Below are 12,863 nucleotides of genomic sequence, written 5' to 3'. Positions count from 1 at the left end.
ACTTTCCTAATGTATTTTTCATGCAACAGTGAAATAAATCTAGTTTGTGAAATTGTATGTATCCCAGTTATATGCCCGCTTTTTCCCACTGAACAACCTTTATTCTTGGTTAATGATCTTTTCATCCTTTCTGCTGATTGTGTAAGGTTTTGGTTCTAAAATGCCAAATAAAATCTTCACAAAAGAAAGAATCATTTGAGATGTTGCCTTCTAGAAATCTATAAGGCATTGTCCCTCAGAGTTCTTTTCCTGAAATTATTTTTTATTCCTGAGGGCTGTGCTTCTTGCTTATTCTTCAATTATGGATTCATAGAAAATATTTCTCCAAATAAAGTTTTACATGTAAGAAAGTAAACAGAAATTAATATTTGTAAAAAGAACTTCAGTGCCCTCATTTTATTTTCAATGTGTGTATCAGCTTCTATTAGCTCCTACTATTTATTGAACTGATTTACGTCGGAGGGGCAGTTTAATTCATTGGGTTTTCCAAAGAACTGAGCCTGAAGGATGCAGCATGGTGTGTGAAGCCAATGGATTGGAGTAATTTTAAATCCCTCTTCCTTAAGGAATTGAATCCTAGAATTTTATATCTTACTTCTGTTGAAAGAATAAAAAGGCTATCTTCAATGCTGGCGTTTTCAACAAAACCAAGTCTTAAAAAAATTAATCTGTGCTAACAGAAAAAAAGTGACTCTTAAATGCTTCATTCACAAATACAATGAAATATTTACTATGCTTGCATGAGACCCCAGTGCTGGGCGGTCAACTGTTTGCTGTTGATGGAGTTTTTCTCGTGTCATCTGAATGTTTGGCTGGTATAGACTTGGCCAGTTTCAGTGCATAGCACAGTGTCTATTACAGTCTTAGTGCGGTGATGCCTCATTCAAACCCTGAAGACTGAGGAGCTCCAGGTTCTTGATGCTTTGCTTTTTGCTTCCTTAAGCAGTGTGCCTCTTTGCTTATGTCAAAGAATGAGGGGCTGCCCATACCCCCCCTGGGAACGGGCATGCCTGAACTGTTTGTGAACAGTCTGTGCAACCTAGATGAGTATTTCTTGGCTATACTCTAAAGGTAGCAAAGCTTTTCTTGCTGAAAATCTAACTTCCCTGATTTTGGGGGCTCGTTTTAGGTTATCCTTCTCAACCAGTTGAACAGAGGCCACTTCAGCAGATGCCTCCTCAGCTCATGCAGCATGTGGCGCCCCCACCCCAGCCACCACAGCAGCAGCCGCCGCCGCAGCCGCCGCCACCCCCCAGTCAGCCACAGTCTCAGCAGCAGCAGCAGCAAATGATGATGATGCTCATGATGCAGCAGGACCCCAAATCAGTTAGGCTTCCAGTCTCCCAGAGCGTCCATCCCCCAAGGGGCCCCCTGAATCCGGACTCCCAGAGAATGCCCATGCAACAGAGTGGCAGTGTGCCTGTCATGGTCAGTTTGCAAGGACCTGCCTCCGTGCCGCCATCACCTGATAAGCAAAGAATGCCAATGCCTGTGAATACTCCTTTGGGAAGCAATTCAAGGAAAATGGTATACCAGGAGAACCCCCAGAATCCTTCCAGCTCACCACTGGGAGAGATGTCCTCACTCCCTGAAGCAAGTGGCAGTGAAGTACCATCTGTCTCAGGAGGCCCAAATAACATGCCTTCACATTTAGTGGTTTCCCAGAATCAGTTAATGATGACAGGGCCAAAACCTGGACCATCACCCCTTTCAACAACTCAAGGTGCAACTCCCCAGCAGCCTCCTGTAAATTCCCTGCCCAGCTCTCATGGCCACCACTTTCCAAATGTGGCTGCCCCAACCCAAACATCTAGGCCTAAAACACCAAACAGAGCCAGCCCCAGACCCTATTATCCTCAGACACCCAACAACCGCCCTCCCAGCACAGAACCTTCAGAAATCAGTCTATCACCAGAAAGACTCAATGCCTCCATAGCAGGACTCTTCCCCCCACAGATTAATATTCCTTTACCTCCCAGGCCAAATTTAAACAGAGGCTTTGATCAACAGGGCCTAAATCCAACAACTTTGAAGGCCATCGGACAAGCACCTTCAAATCTTACCATGAATAATCCTTCCAATTTTGCTGCCCCACAGACTCACAAATTAGATTCTGTGGTGGTGAATTCTGGAAAGCAGTCTAATTCTGGAGCAACAAAACGGGCAAGTCCAAGCAACAGTCGCAGGTCTAGTCCTGGGTCAAGTAGGAAAACCACCCCAAGTCCAGGGAGACAAAATTCAAAAGCCCCTAAACTTACTCTTGCCTCTCAAACTAATACAACCTTGTTGCAAAATGTGGAGTTGCCAAGAAACGTATTGGTCAGTCCTACTCCTTTGGCCAACCCCCCTGTACCTGGAAGCTTCCCTAACAACAGCGGGCTGAATCCTCAGAATCCTACCATGCCTGTGGCTGCAATAGGGGGTGTTCTTGAGGAAAACAAGGAGAGCTTGACTATGCCTCAGGACAGCGACTGCCAGAATTCCCAGGGTAGGAAGGAGCAGGTAAACGTTGAGCTAAAAGCAGTCCCTGCCCAAGAAGTTAAAATTGCCCCTGAAGATCAATCCAAAAAGGATGGGCAACCTTTGGATACTAACAAACTTCCCAGTATCGAAGAGAACAAAAATTTGGTGTCTCCTGCTATGAGGGAAGCACCAACATCGTTAAGTCAACTTCTTGATAACTCTGGAGCTCCTAATGTGACCATTAAACCCCCTGGGCTTACAGATCTGGAAGTAACACCTCCAGTAGTTTCTGGAGAGGACCTGAAAAAAGCATCTGTCATTCCCACACTGCAGGATTCGTCTTCTAAAGAACCCTCTAATTCCCTAAATTTACCTCACAGTAACGAGCCATGTTCAACCCTTGTGCATCCAGAATTGAGTGAGGTCAGTTCTAATGTTGCACCAAGCATCCCTCAAGTAATGTCAAGACCTGTCAGCTCTTCCTCCATTTCCACTCCTTTGCCCCCAAATCAGATAACTGTTTTTGTAACTTCCAATCCCATCACAACTTCAGCTAACACATCAGCAGCTCTGCCAACTCACCTGCAGTCTGCATTAATGTCAACAGTTGTCACAATGCCCAATGTGGGTAGCAAGGTTATGGTTTCTGAGGGACAGTCAGCTGCTCAGTCAAATGCCCGGCCTCAGTTCATTACACCTGTCTTTATCAATTCATCCTCAATAATTCAGGTTATGAAAGGATCACAGCCAAGCACAATTCCTGCAACCCCACTGACAACCAACTCTGGCTTGATGCCTCCCTCTGTTGCAGTCGTTGGCCCTTTACACATACCTCAGAATATAAAATTTTCTTCTGCTCCTGTACTGCCTAATGCCCCCTCCAGTGGTCCTGCTGCAAACATACAGACAGGTCGACCCTTGGTCCTTAACTCACGAGCCACCCCTGTTCAGCTTCCTTCCCCACCTTGTACAACTTCTCCAGTTGTCCCTCCTCATCCCCCTGTCCAGCAAGTAAAAGAACTGAATCCAGAGGAGACTAGTCCTCAGGTGAGCACCTCAGCAGATCAGAGCACTCTACCCTCTTCACAGTCAACCACAGTGGTTTCTCCCCTTTTGACCAATAGTCCAGGCTCCTCTGTCAACCGGCGAAGCCCAGTCTCATCTAGTAAGGGCAAAGGAAAAGTGGACAAAATCGGCCAGATTTTGCTGACCAAGGCGTGTAAAAAAGTTACAGGCTCTCTTGAGAAAGGGGAAGAACAATATGGTGCAGATGGAGAAACTGAAGGCCAAGGGCTAGAGACCACAGCTCCAGGGCTCATGGGAACAGAGCAGTTATCCACAGAGCTGGACAGTAAAACCCCAACACCCCCAGCACCCACTCTGCTAAAAATGACCTCTAGCCCTGTGGGCCCCGGCTCCGCCTCAGCAGGACCCAGCTTACCTGGCAGTACTCTCCCCACCAATGTACGCTCGATAGTAACCACTCTGGTACCCTCTGAGCTCATCTCCGCGGCGCCGACCACAAAAAACAATCATATTGGCATAGCATCTGAGCCACTTGCAGGTGGCCTAGTGGAGGAGAAGGTGGGATCTCATCCAGAGCTTCTACCCAGCATAGGTATGTACTTGGGGCCTGGCATCATCTCATGTCAATTTTTGATGACCTATCCCACAAGAGAAAGCATGACTCCTTTTCTACTTGGAGGAAGAAGAATGGGTTAAATGGCAATAGTGATAGTTTCATTTATTTGAAGTACATTGGGAAATATACTTCCCTTTTAAAATCCCACGTTGTTTACATTCATTAATATGGTTCTCTCTCAGCTCCTGAAATAATCATATACCTTTTATTTACATAAAATTTTTCATTTTATAAAGAAGCATTTTCACCTGTGTTACATCATCTTCATACCAACCATGTCAGGTAGCCCTAACCCCATTCTGCGGGTGAGAAGATTGAAGCTCAGAGTTCAGTATTCATTCAAAGTCTATACTGTGAGCCTCCAGTTTAACCATGTCCCTTAAGGGTAAACAGCAGTTTCTGCAGGTTCTCCTTACTGTGGTAAAGACTTGCTCTCAACTGTTCAGAGCAGGTTTCTTATAGCCCCTTCCTCATTGTACTCTATCCCAGGGACTCTTCCCTTCTGACTGGCTACTCCAGGGGAGAGCTTTCCAGAAAACCAGCTTTCATGGTAATAGACATGGGAGGAGCAAAGTGGTTGAGAGATAGGTTTAGGTTGGTGCCAGCATTTAGCAGCTGTTTGGGCTTAGGCAAGTTACTTGACTACTCCAAACTTCAGTTTCCTCCTTTGTAAAATGGGGACAATAGTAGTTGTAAGAATTCAATGAGATAATGTATGTAACATTTTTAGCACGGGGCTAGAATATAGTAATCATTCAATAATAGGTAAAGAATTCTTATTGCCAGTTTCTTTTTGATGCAATCTCTTTGAAAATTAGACCATTCCATTCATGTATTTCTACTTCAGGTTATTTCCTATGTACTGGTAAGGTGGGCTAATGATGGAAACGTAGATGTCCTTACATCTACCCTCCTTCCCTTGGCATTTACCCCCGCACCCGCCCCTCCCCACACATACGTAATGTTCCTCCTTCTGTGAGGCTTAAGTGGTACAGAAGCTCTATTTCCCCAGAGTGGAATCAAACACTGCCAAAGCTCAAAGGACCTTTGCTGTATCCTAGGCCAGCCAATAGCACCTGTTTATGCAGCTAAAATGCTTCGAGGGGCAGGAGGAGGGGCAGAAAGAACACAAGATTCTGGTAGGATCAAGGTTCAAATTCTAGCTCCACTGGTACCATTTGCAGTTGGATAAATCCCTTAACCTCTTGTAAGCCGTGTACTTCACCAGTAAACTGGAGATTGTAATTCCTACCTCCCAGAATTTATACAAAGATTCACTGAGCGGGCTTAGCGTAAAAGCCAGCACACTGCCTCACACAGAGCCCTGGAAAGGTTAATTCCCCTTCTCTCTGCCTATTCACTTCAAAACTAGAGATACAGGGAGGGATAAAGGCCTTTAAGGAGTTCTCTGCCCTTGGAGGAGACAGAGACTTCATAGGGCTGGGTGCTGTATATTCCTGGTTCTAGTTCTGTTGATGTAAGTGAGCCCTAAGAATTTTTTAAAAACCTGGTGTAACTTAAATATATTCTCCACTATTAAATGTTTCCATTCTACTTCCTTTCAGGGAACCTTTCCCTCTGATACCAAGAGAATAACGATGAAGTTGTTAGAAAATAACTTTTATCTGGATCCTGTGTAATCCTAGAGAAATATAGGAGCGTTAGGGAGATGAACCAGTAGTTGGAAAAAAAACTTCTCAATTTCAGTTAAGATTATTTCCGTTCTTTTTCAAGGGGCTTCTGTGCTTTTACCTTGAAAGTGTGAGAAACCAATACTGGAGTAAAAAATAAAAGTTAAGGTACAGTTTTAAACTTTATTAGATAAGCATCCAAAATAAATTCTTAACACAAATGCATCATTGACTAAGCAGGGAGAGATATCTACAAAAGTCACAATTTCCACATGAGGGTAAAACTTATTGTTGTAGAGTTTATCTAGGATGGTAGACTGAGTGTCAAGATGGGAGGACATAACCTTGAGTGACTGTGGCATATCTATGTCTTCAATCTTTACGGTATGATCCCAGAAGTTCCCATTCTAGAGTACATTGTGTATTCTATTCCATTCCTCTTCAATGGCCTGAGTTCTCTCTGTCCTTCAAAGCCTAATTCTGATGTTTCTCCCTTTAGTGTACCTTCAGATTTCTCAATCTAGAATTGATCTCCCTTGCTTTGGACTCCCATAGTACTTTATACTTTATGAATCTGCTTCATATAACATCACAGTTGACTCCAGAGTACCACTTGTGTATATCTTTAATACTAGACTGAGTCCTGATGGGCAAGAAGAATGGAATTTGGTCTCTAAGGGTGCCTGGCACAGAGCCTTGCCCTTAGTAAGTTCTTGGTAATTGACAGATAAAATAAGTAGATAACATATCAAATTGATTTGATTCATTAAATATGAATTGAATACCTGCTTTATGCCCATCGCACTTGCCAGGTGCTATAGAAAAGTACACAATATATGATTCATTTCAGGTCTCAAGGAATGTAGTCTTTAGAGGGTTGAGACAATTTTTTAAATGCTAAGGTTGAATGGTATAATTGTCCCTCTGAAAGTGGTTTGGGTTGCCTACTAAAGTATGCTTTTGGGTTTTTTAGAGTACTGGGCAGAACTTGACCCCAAGAAGCAAAAATTATCGGTGCTGTTGTCCTCATGGCCATATCCTTCCTTGATCTTGGCACATACACAAAGGAAAAACAGAACCCCCCTGACATTAGTCTTTGTTACTGAGTGTTAGTTAATTTTTTAAGCAAGTTTTGGAATGTACTGTACTTTCAAAGTTAACTTCAAGTACTGCTTTCTAAGAATATGTGTATTTTAGCAGTTACTTAGCCCTCGGTTCAGTCAATGCTTTCTGCTTTGTTTAGAAAAGAATGTTAAAGCCCTGTTTCTTTTCTTTTTTTTTTTTTTTTCCCTTGCCTTAGCCCCTTCACAGAGTTTAGTCCCAAAGGAAACTCCAGCCACAGCACTGCAGGGGTCTGTTCCCAGACCAGGTAAGGCCCACCTTGGAAAAATTTCTTGAGTGGAATAGGTTACATGTGAAGGAACCACTGCTGTCCTCAATGTGCCAGGAAGTGGCTGAAACTATCTTATCTATTTGCTTCAGAGCAGACTTCGGTTGAGTGGCAGAGCTTATGCAGTACTATTTGAAGTTATTTTTCCCCTGACCAGCTTGCTCTCTGATGCATTCCTCGTGTCAGCCAGGGAACTCAAGAAGGACATCTCAGTGCCCATTGTCTGCCACCAAGCCGTGGGTGGTTTCCATTGCAGAGTTTGCCCTGTTCCATGACCCTGGCACCCATAGCTGGCAGCTGACTGATTGGCATACAGTAACTCACTGGGGTGGGAGGCATTACTGCATTAAGACAGTAATTGCATTATCATGACAGGAGTGGAGGCTTGTTCCGAAAACCTCCGCTGCAGTGAGGTAGCCATTCCTCAGGGAGTCAGAGTCATTTCAGTCATGTCTAGATGGCGTTAAGTTTCTTCCCATGACCAAGATATTGTAAATAGCACTAGGGATGATGTTTCTGGAAGGTGGAGCCCATGGTAATCTGACAAATAACTACTGTGAAATGCTGGCTCAGCTCTGAATGCATGAGGATCTTGATGGCAGTAACAGCCGTCAAGATTAGACTGCCAAAGCAGATAAAGATTATAGATTTGTTACAGTTTAGTCTTACCTGGCTCTTTGTCATTGTAGGTTATTGGGGGATACCCCCCCACAAAAAAAGAAGTGTGACTGCTTTCCACAAGGAGGTTAGAGTCTCGCTGACAATACAGTTCACACACTTGACAAAATTTTTAAAAAGAAAGTTTAATTTTGAATCTAAGTCAGTAAAAGTAAGGTAGAAGTTGGGAATTCCCTGGCAGTCCAGTGGTCAGGACTCTGTGCTCTCACTGCCGAGGGCCCAGGTTCAGTCCCTGGTCGGGGAACTAAAATCCCACAAGCTGCACGGGGTGGCCAAAAAAAATTTTAAATAAATAAAATTTAAAATATTTTTTTAAAAAGTAAGGTAAAAGTTGTGATTATTTTAAAACCTGCTTCAGGGTGCCATGTCCTATATGATGGATAGGACTTTCTATTTTACATTCTTTGGGTAAAACCAGGCCTCTGGAAAAATGGATGAGCAAAAAACATTTTAGCCACCCAGATTCGTTTGCTACCAACTGCCCACATGATACCTGAGAAGGGTAGAAATGGAACAAATTCTTCAGAGAAGGAATTAGATAGTAAAACTCATTTTTGATGAGAAAAGGAGCAACTAGAAAGGGGAAGGGAATTCCATCTCCTGCCCCAACTCTTTTCTCCAGAAGATGGACTTTACCATATCATATGTCCTCCTTCTCAGAGTAATTTGCTGAAGAATCTTGTTCCTTTTAAAAGTTTGGCTCAAATGAATCTCCTTAAAATACTGCCTACGCCAATAATTGCCTTCACCAAAACCCCTTTGATCTCCACTCATATGAATTAGCTGTGATAGTGTTAAAATTGTCAAAAGCATTGAATTTTGTTTCAGAAGAGCAAACTAACCAAAATTTTTTGTAGTAAACCTCTTTTGACTTGAGCCATTTTTATTTTTGAGCACACATTTCCTGAGTTTCTTTGCTCCAGCAGAGCCAACAAGGCAGCAGAGACTCAGTGAGTTGGTATCTATTTCTTGTGGAGGGGGTTCCAGGTTTTATGAGTTAGATAATGGGGGAGCTAAATAACAAATGGGAAGCATGGATTCTCCTCTGCCAGCATCTTTCATTGAAGGCAGAGTAGGACAGCCTCTTTACGTGAAGGCTGCATCAACATGAGCATCATAGCAATACTAATAATAGCTAATACTGAGTTATTACTAAGTGCTGCTGTACTAAGTTTTTTATATGTGTTATTTAATTTAATCTTTTTAACTTTGAGGTGGGTAAAGTGGTTATCGCCATTTTTCAGATGAGACATTGAGCACAGAGAGGTCAAGCTGTTTGCCCAAGGTCACATGGCTAATAAGCAGTGAGGTCAAAATAACCCAGTCACTCTGACTCCACTGCCTTCAGGGAGGTTACTGTGTAATAAGTAGGGTAGGTTAGACAGGTACACTGTGTTTCAGGTGTTGAATTCCCTGAAACGGGGGACAGGGAAAGGACTGTGGGAGACCAGAAGCAGGAGAGATGACTGCTATCTCATGCATCAGGGATGGTCTTTTGGAAAAGATGGAACTACCTAAAGGCATATAATGGAGGAAGAAAATGTTTTCCTGCTGGTGCTAATAAAGAAGTGCCTGGTAAACGCATAGGATGCTCATTTAAGTAAAACCCTGCTAGACAAATGACAGAGATTTTCCTTTTTTAGAGGGCATTGCTGAGAGGTTGAGGAAGAGAGGAACATAATGGGGTGTATAGGTGATATCTCAGAGTAAAGCAGTCTGCTCTCTAAAACTCAGGAATTCCTTTGGAGGAGAATGCATCCTTAATAGATATTTAAGACATATTGGAAGATTACTGTTTAAAAAAAATATGTCAAGAGGGAAGAGATATTCTAAGAATGAAAACAGTCTCTTCTGCGTGAGAGGAAGAGGATTATTTTACTAAAATAGTTATAGCTGGATGAAATATGAACCAGGCAATGTAATTTAGTTACGTTGATCCAAACAGGATTACTTCACAGTATGGAGTAGAAATAAAAATAGACTGAGTAAGTATCTTATGCTCCAGACAACTGAGTTGTGTCCATGCCAACTCTATCTGTTTACCACGTTAGGGTGAGGATCCTGCTGCGCATGGAGACCCGTTAGCCTAAACAAGGCATTCAGAATTCTCATAGACACTTAGCTTCTCCCTGTGGACATATATACCAGAAGCTCCTACATCTCATTTCTGTCCTTTGTATTTTTAACAGAACTCGAGGCAAATGCTGCCATAGTCTCTGGACAAAGGTAAGATGATCACTTCTGCAGACTTAGCATGAATATGGCGTAAGCCTCTTTGAAAGGTATCATCTTTCTCAACCTTTAAACCTTTCCTCACCTTGTCCTTTTCCTTCACTCTTTGTACCAGTTTTTTTCCTGCTGAAGTAGGGAGCTGTCATGAGTACCAACCCCTCAGAGGTAACATTTCTTTTAACAAAACTTGGTGGCTAAGTTCCTGCCTTTTGTGGTGGTTTTGAAAATTGGATGACATAACATTTTCAGCACTCAGCATAGTGAGTAAATAATAAGCATTCAATATATAGGAGCTGTTGGGTCGTATGGTAGTTCTATTTGTAGTTTTTTAAAGAACCTCCATACTGTTCTCCATAGTGGCTGTATCAATTTACATTCCCACCAGCAGTGCAAGAATGTTCCCTTTTCTCCACACCCTCTCCAGCATTTATTGTCTCTAGATTTTTTGATGATGGCCATTCTGACCATTGTGAGATGATACCTCATTGTAGTTTTGATCTGTATTTCTCTAATGATTAGTGATGTTGAGCATTCTTTCACGTGTTTGTTGGCAATCTGTATATCTTCTTTGGAGAAATGTCTATTTAGGTCTTCTGCCCATTTTTGGATTGGGTTGTTTGTTTTTTTGTTATTGATCTGCATGAGCTGCTTGTAAATTTTGGAGATTAATCCTTTGTCAGTCCCACTACTGGGCATATACCCTGAGAAAACCATAATTCAAAAAGAGTCATGTACCAAAATGTTCATTGCAGCTCTATTTATAATAGCCAGGAGATGGAAGCAACCTAAGTGTCCATCATTGGATGAATGGATAAAGAAGATGTGGCACATATATACAATGGAATATTACTCAGCCATAAAAAGAAATGAAATTGAGTTATTTGTAGTGAGGTGGATGGACCTAGAGTCTGACCCAGAGTGAAGTAAGTCAGAAAGAGAAAAACAAATAACCGTATGCTAACACATATATATGGAATCTAAGAAAAAAAAAAAAACGGTCATGAAGAACCTAGGGGTAAGATGGGAATAAAGACACAGACCTACTAGAGAATGGACTTGAGGACATGGGGAGGGGGAAGGGTAAGCTGTGACAAAGTGAGAGAGTGGCATGGACATATATACACTACCAAACGTAAAATAGATAGCTAGTGGGAAGCAGCCGCATAGCACAGGGAGATCAGCTCAGTGCTTTGTGACCACCTAGAGGGGTGGGATAGGGAGGGTGGGAGGGAGGGAGATGCAAGAGGGGAGAGATATGGGAACATGTCTATGCATAACTGATTCACTTTGTTATAAAGCAGAAACTAACACACCATTGTAAAGCAATTATACTCCAATAAAGATGTTAAAAAATTTATATATATATATATATATATATATATAGGAGCTGTTGCCATCATTGTCATTAATAATAGTCCTTGCAACACCTTCTAAGTATAGCTGTTTGATCCTCAAGAGAAAGAATGGCAGATGGGGTCTGAGCGCAGAACCCATGCTTTTTCTTTTATACTGTGCTACCCCACATAACCTAACAAAATAAAATACAACTGTGGCTTCAACCTCATTAGCCCCATGGAGAGAAGTATTATCGTATTACAAAAGTCATTCCTTTTTTAATGTAGGACTGTACTAGATAACATTTTAAAGAATTTATCATACTTGTATATCAACTTGGGTTGTAAAACCGCTTCACAGTCATTTTCTCATTTAATTATCGTATCAACCCTGTAAGGTGGTTATAATAGCCAACATTTATTTGAATGCTGTTCTATGCCATATATTGGGCTAAAAGCTCCCTAGATGTATTATCTCATTTAATTTTCACGGTATCTATTAGGAAAGGAAATTCTGTCTTACAGATGAGGAACCTAAAGCTCAGAGAGGTTAACTAAATTGCCCAAAGCCACAGATTCAGTAAATGGTGAAGCTGAGATTCACACCCAGGCCTTCTGCCTCCAGAGCTCTCACACTTAATGTGTTACAGCAGACAAGATGGGGATTTATAGATCAAGAATCTGAAACAGAGAGAAAGTTAAATATCGTGGCCAATAAATACATAGGTAAGACTTGATCCTTGTTCTTCTGACTCCAAATTCATTGCTATTCCTACTACCTGTCTAGTTTTATTTGGATTGGGCTTACATTTGAATTCATTTGCATATCTCAAAGTATACACCAACTATGTGGCTAGAGAAAGAAGAGATAATCAGACCAAAAATACCTTGTTGGTGTTTGTTCGCTAAGTTACCTGATCATTGACCATATAAACACCAGGACAGTATTGCTGAGGCTTTTGTTTTGCCAGGAGAAAGAGGAACCTCCATTAGGAATCTTCTTCCTCAGAGGGTTTGACCATTTTCTGGGCTCCTAGCCAGAAAGCCATCCTTACCACCTCTAAAAAGATGTGTAAATCCCCCTGACTTGCAGTTCTACCCCAGCTCCAGTCTCACCTCTCCTTGACATGCCTTGGCTCGTGTGGGACAGTTGTTAGATGTAAAGCTAGGGTAATGAACAGTGTGGCCAAATTCCCAGGCATAGTGCCACTAACAAAGGGTCCTCTGTCAGGAGTAAACGATGGAGAGGTAGGGATAGTTGACAATCAGGCCATGGTTAAGAAGCTTACAATGTATCGGAAGACACAAGACCCTAAAAACATGCTGTACAGCCTGATGGGTGCTCTAGAATGCCAGACACAGACGGTGAACCCAAAAGACAAAAGAGACAGCTCCACTTGGGGAGTAAGGTCATGGAAGACTTCCCAGAAGAGGCATCCCTGTGACCAGTTTTTTGTTTTGTTTTTGTTGCATTACTTTTGTTTCCATTCCAT

At 42.2% G+C, this 12,863-nt stretch overlaps 1 protein-coding gene across 4 annotated transcripts in view; it reads left to right on the top strand.

Moving 5' to 3' along the window:
• Positions 1-12,863, top strand: part of NCOA6 (nuclear receptor coactivator 6) — a 97,205-nt gene that overhangs the window by 73,827 nt on the left and 10,515 nt on the right. For 3 of the 4 annotated variants that reach the window (XM_082670248.1, XM_082670247.1, XM_082670250.1), the window contains 3 exons: positions 1,130-4,081; positions 7,037-7,105; positions 9,994-10,030. In XM_082670248.1, the coding sequence (XP_082526374.1) occupies positions 1,130-4,081; positions 7,037-7,105; positions 9,994-10,030 (3,058 nt within the window). Of the gene's footprint in view, positions 1-1,129; positions 4,082-7,036; positions 7,106-9,993; positions 10,031-10,151; positions 10,202-12,863 lie in introns of all 4 variants that reach the window. The other variant, XM_082670249.1, reaches the window with a different exon arrangement.

The sequence above is a fragment of the Grampus griseus genome (genome assembly GCF_964374135.1).
Source record: "Grampus griseus genome assembly, chromosome: 14".
Taxonomy (NCBI): Eukaryota; Metazoa; Chordata; class Mammalia; order Artiodactyla; family Delphinidae; genus Grampus; species Grampus griseus.
The sequence above is the reverse complement of the archived record's forward strand: the minus strand, read 5'-3'. Positions and strand labels throughout refer to the sequence as shown.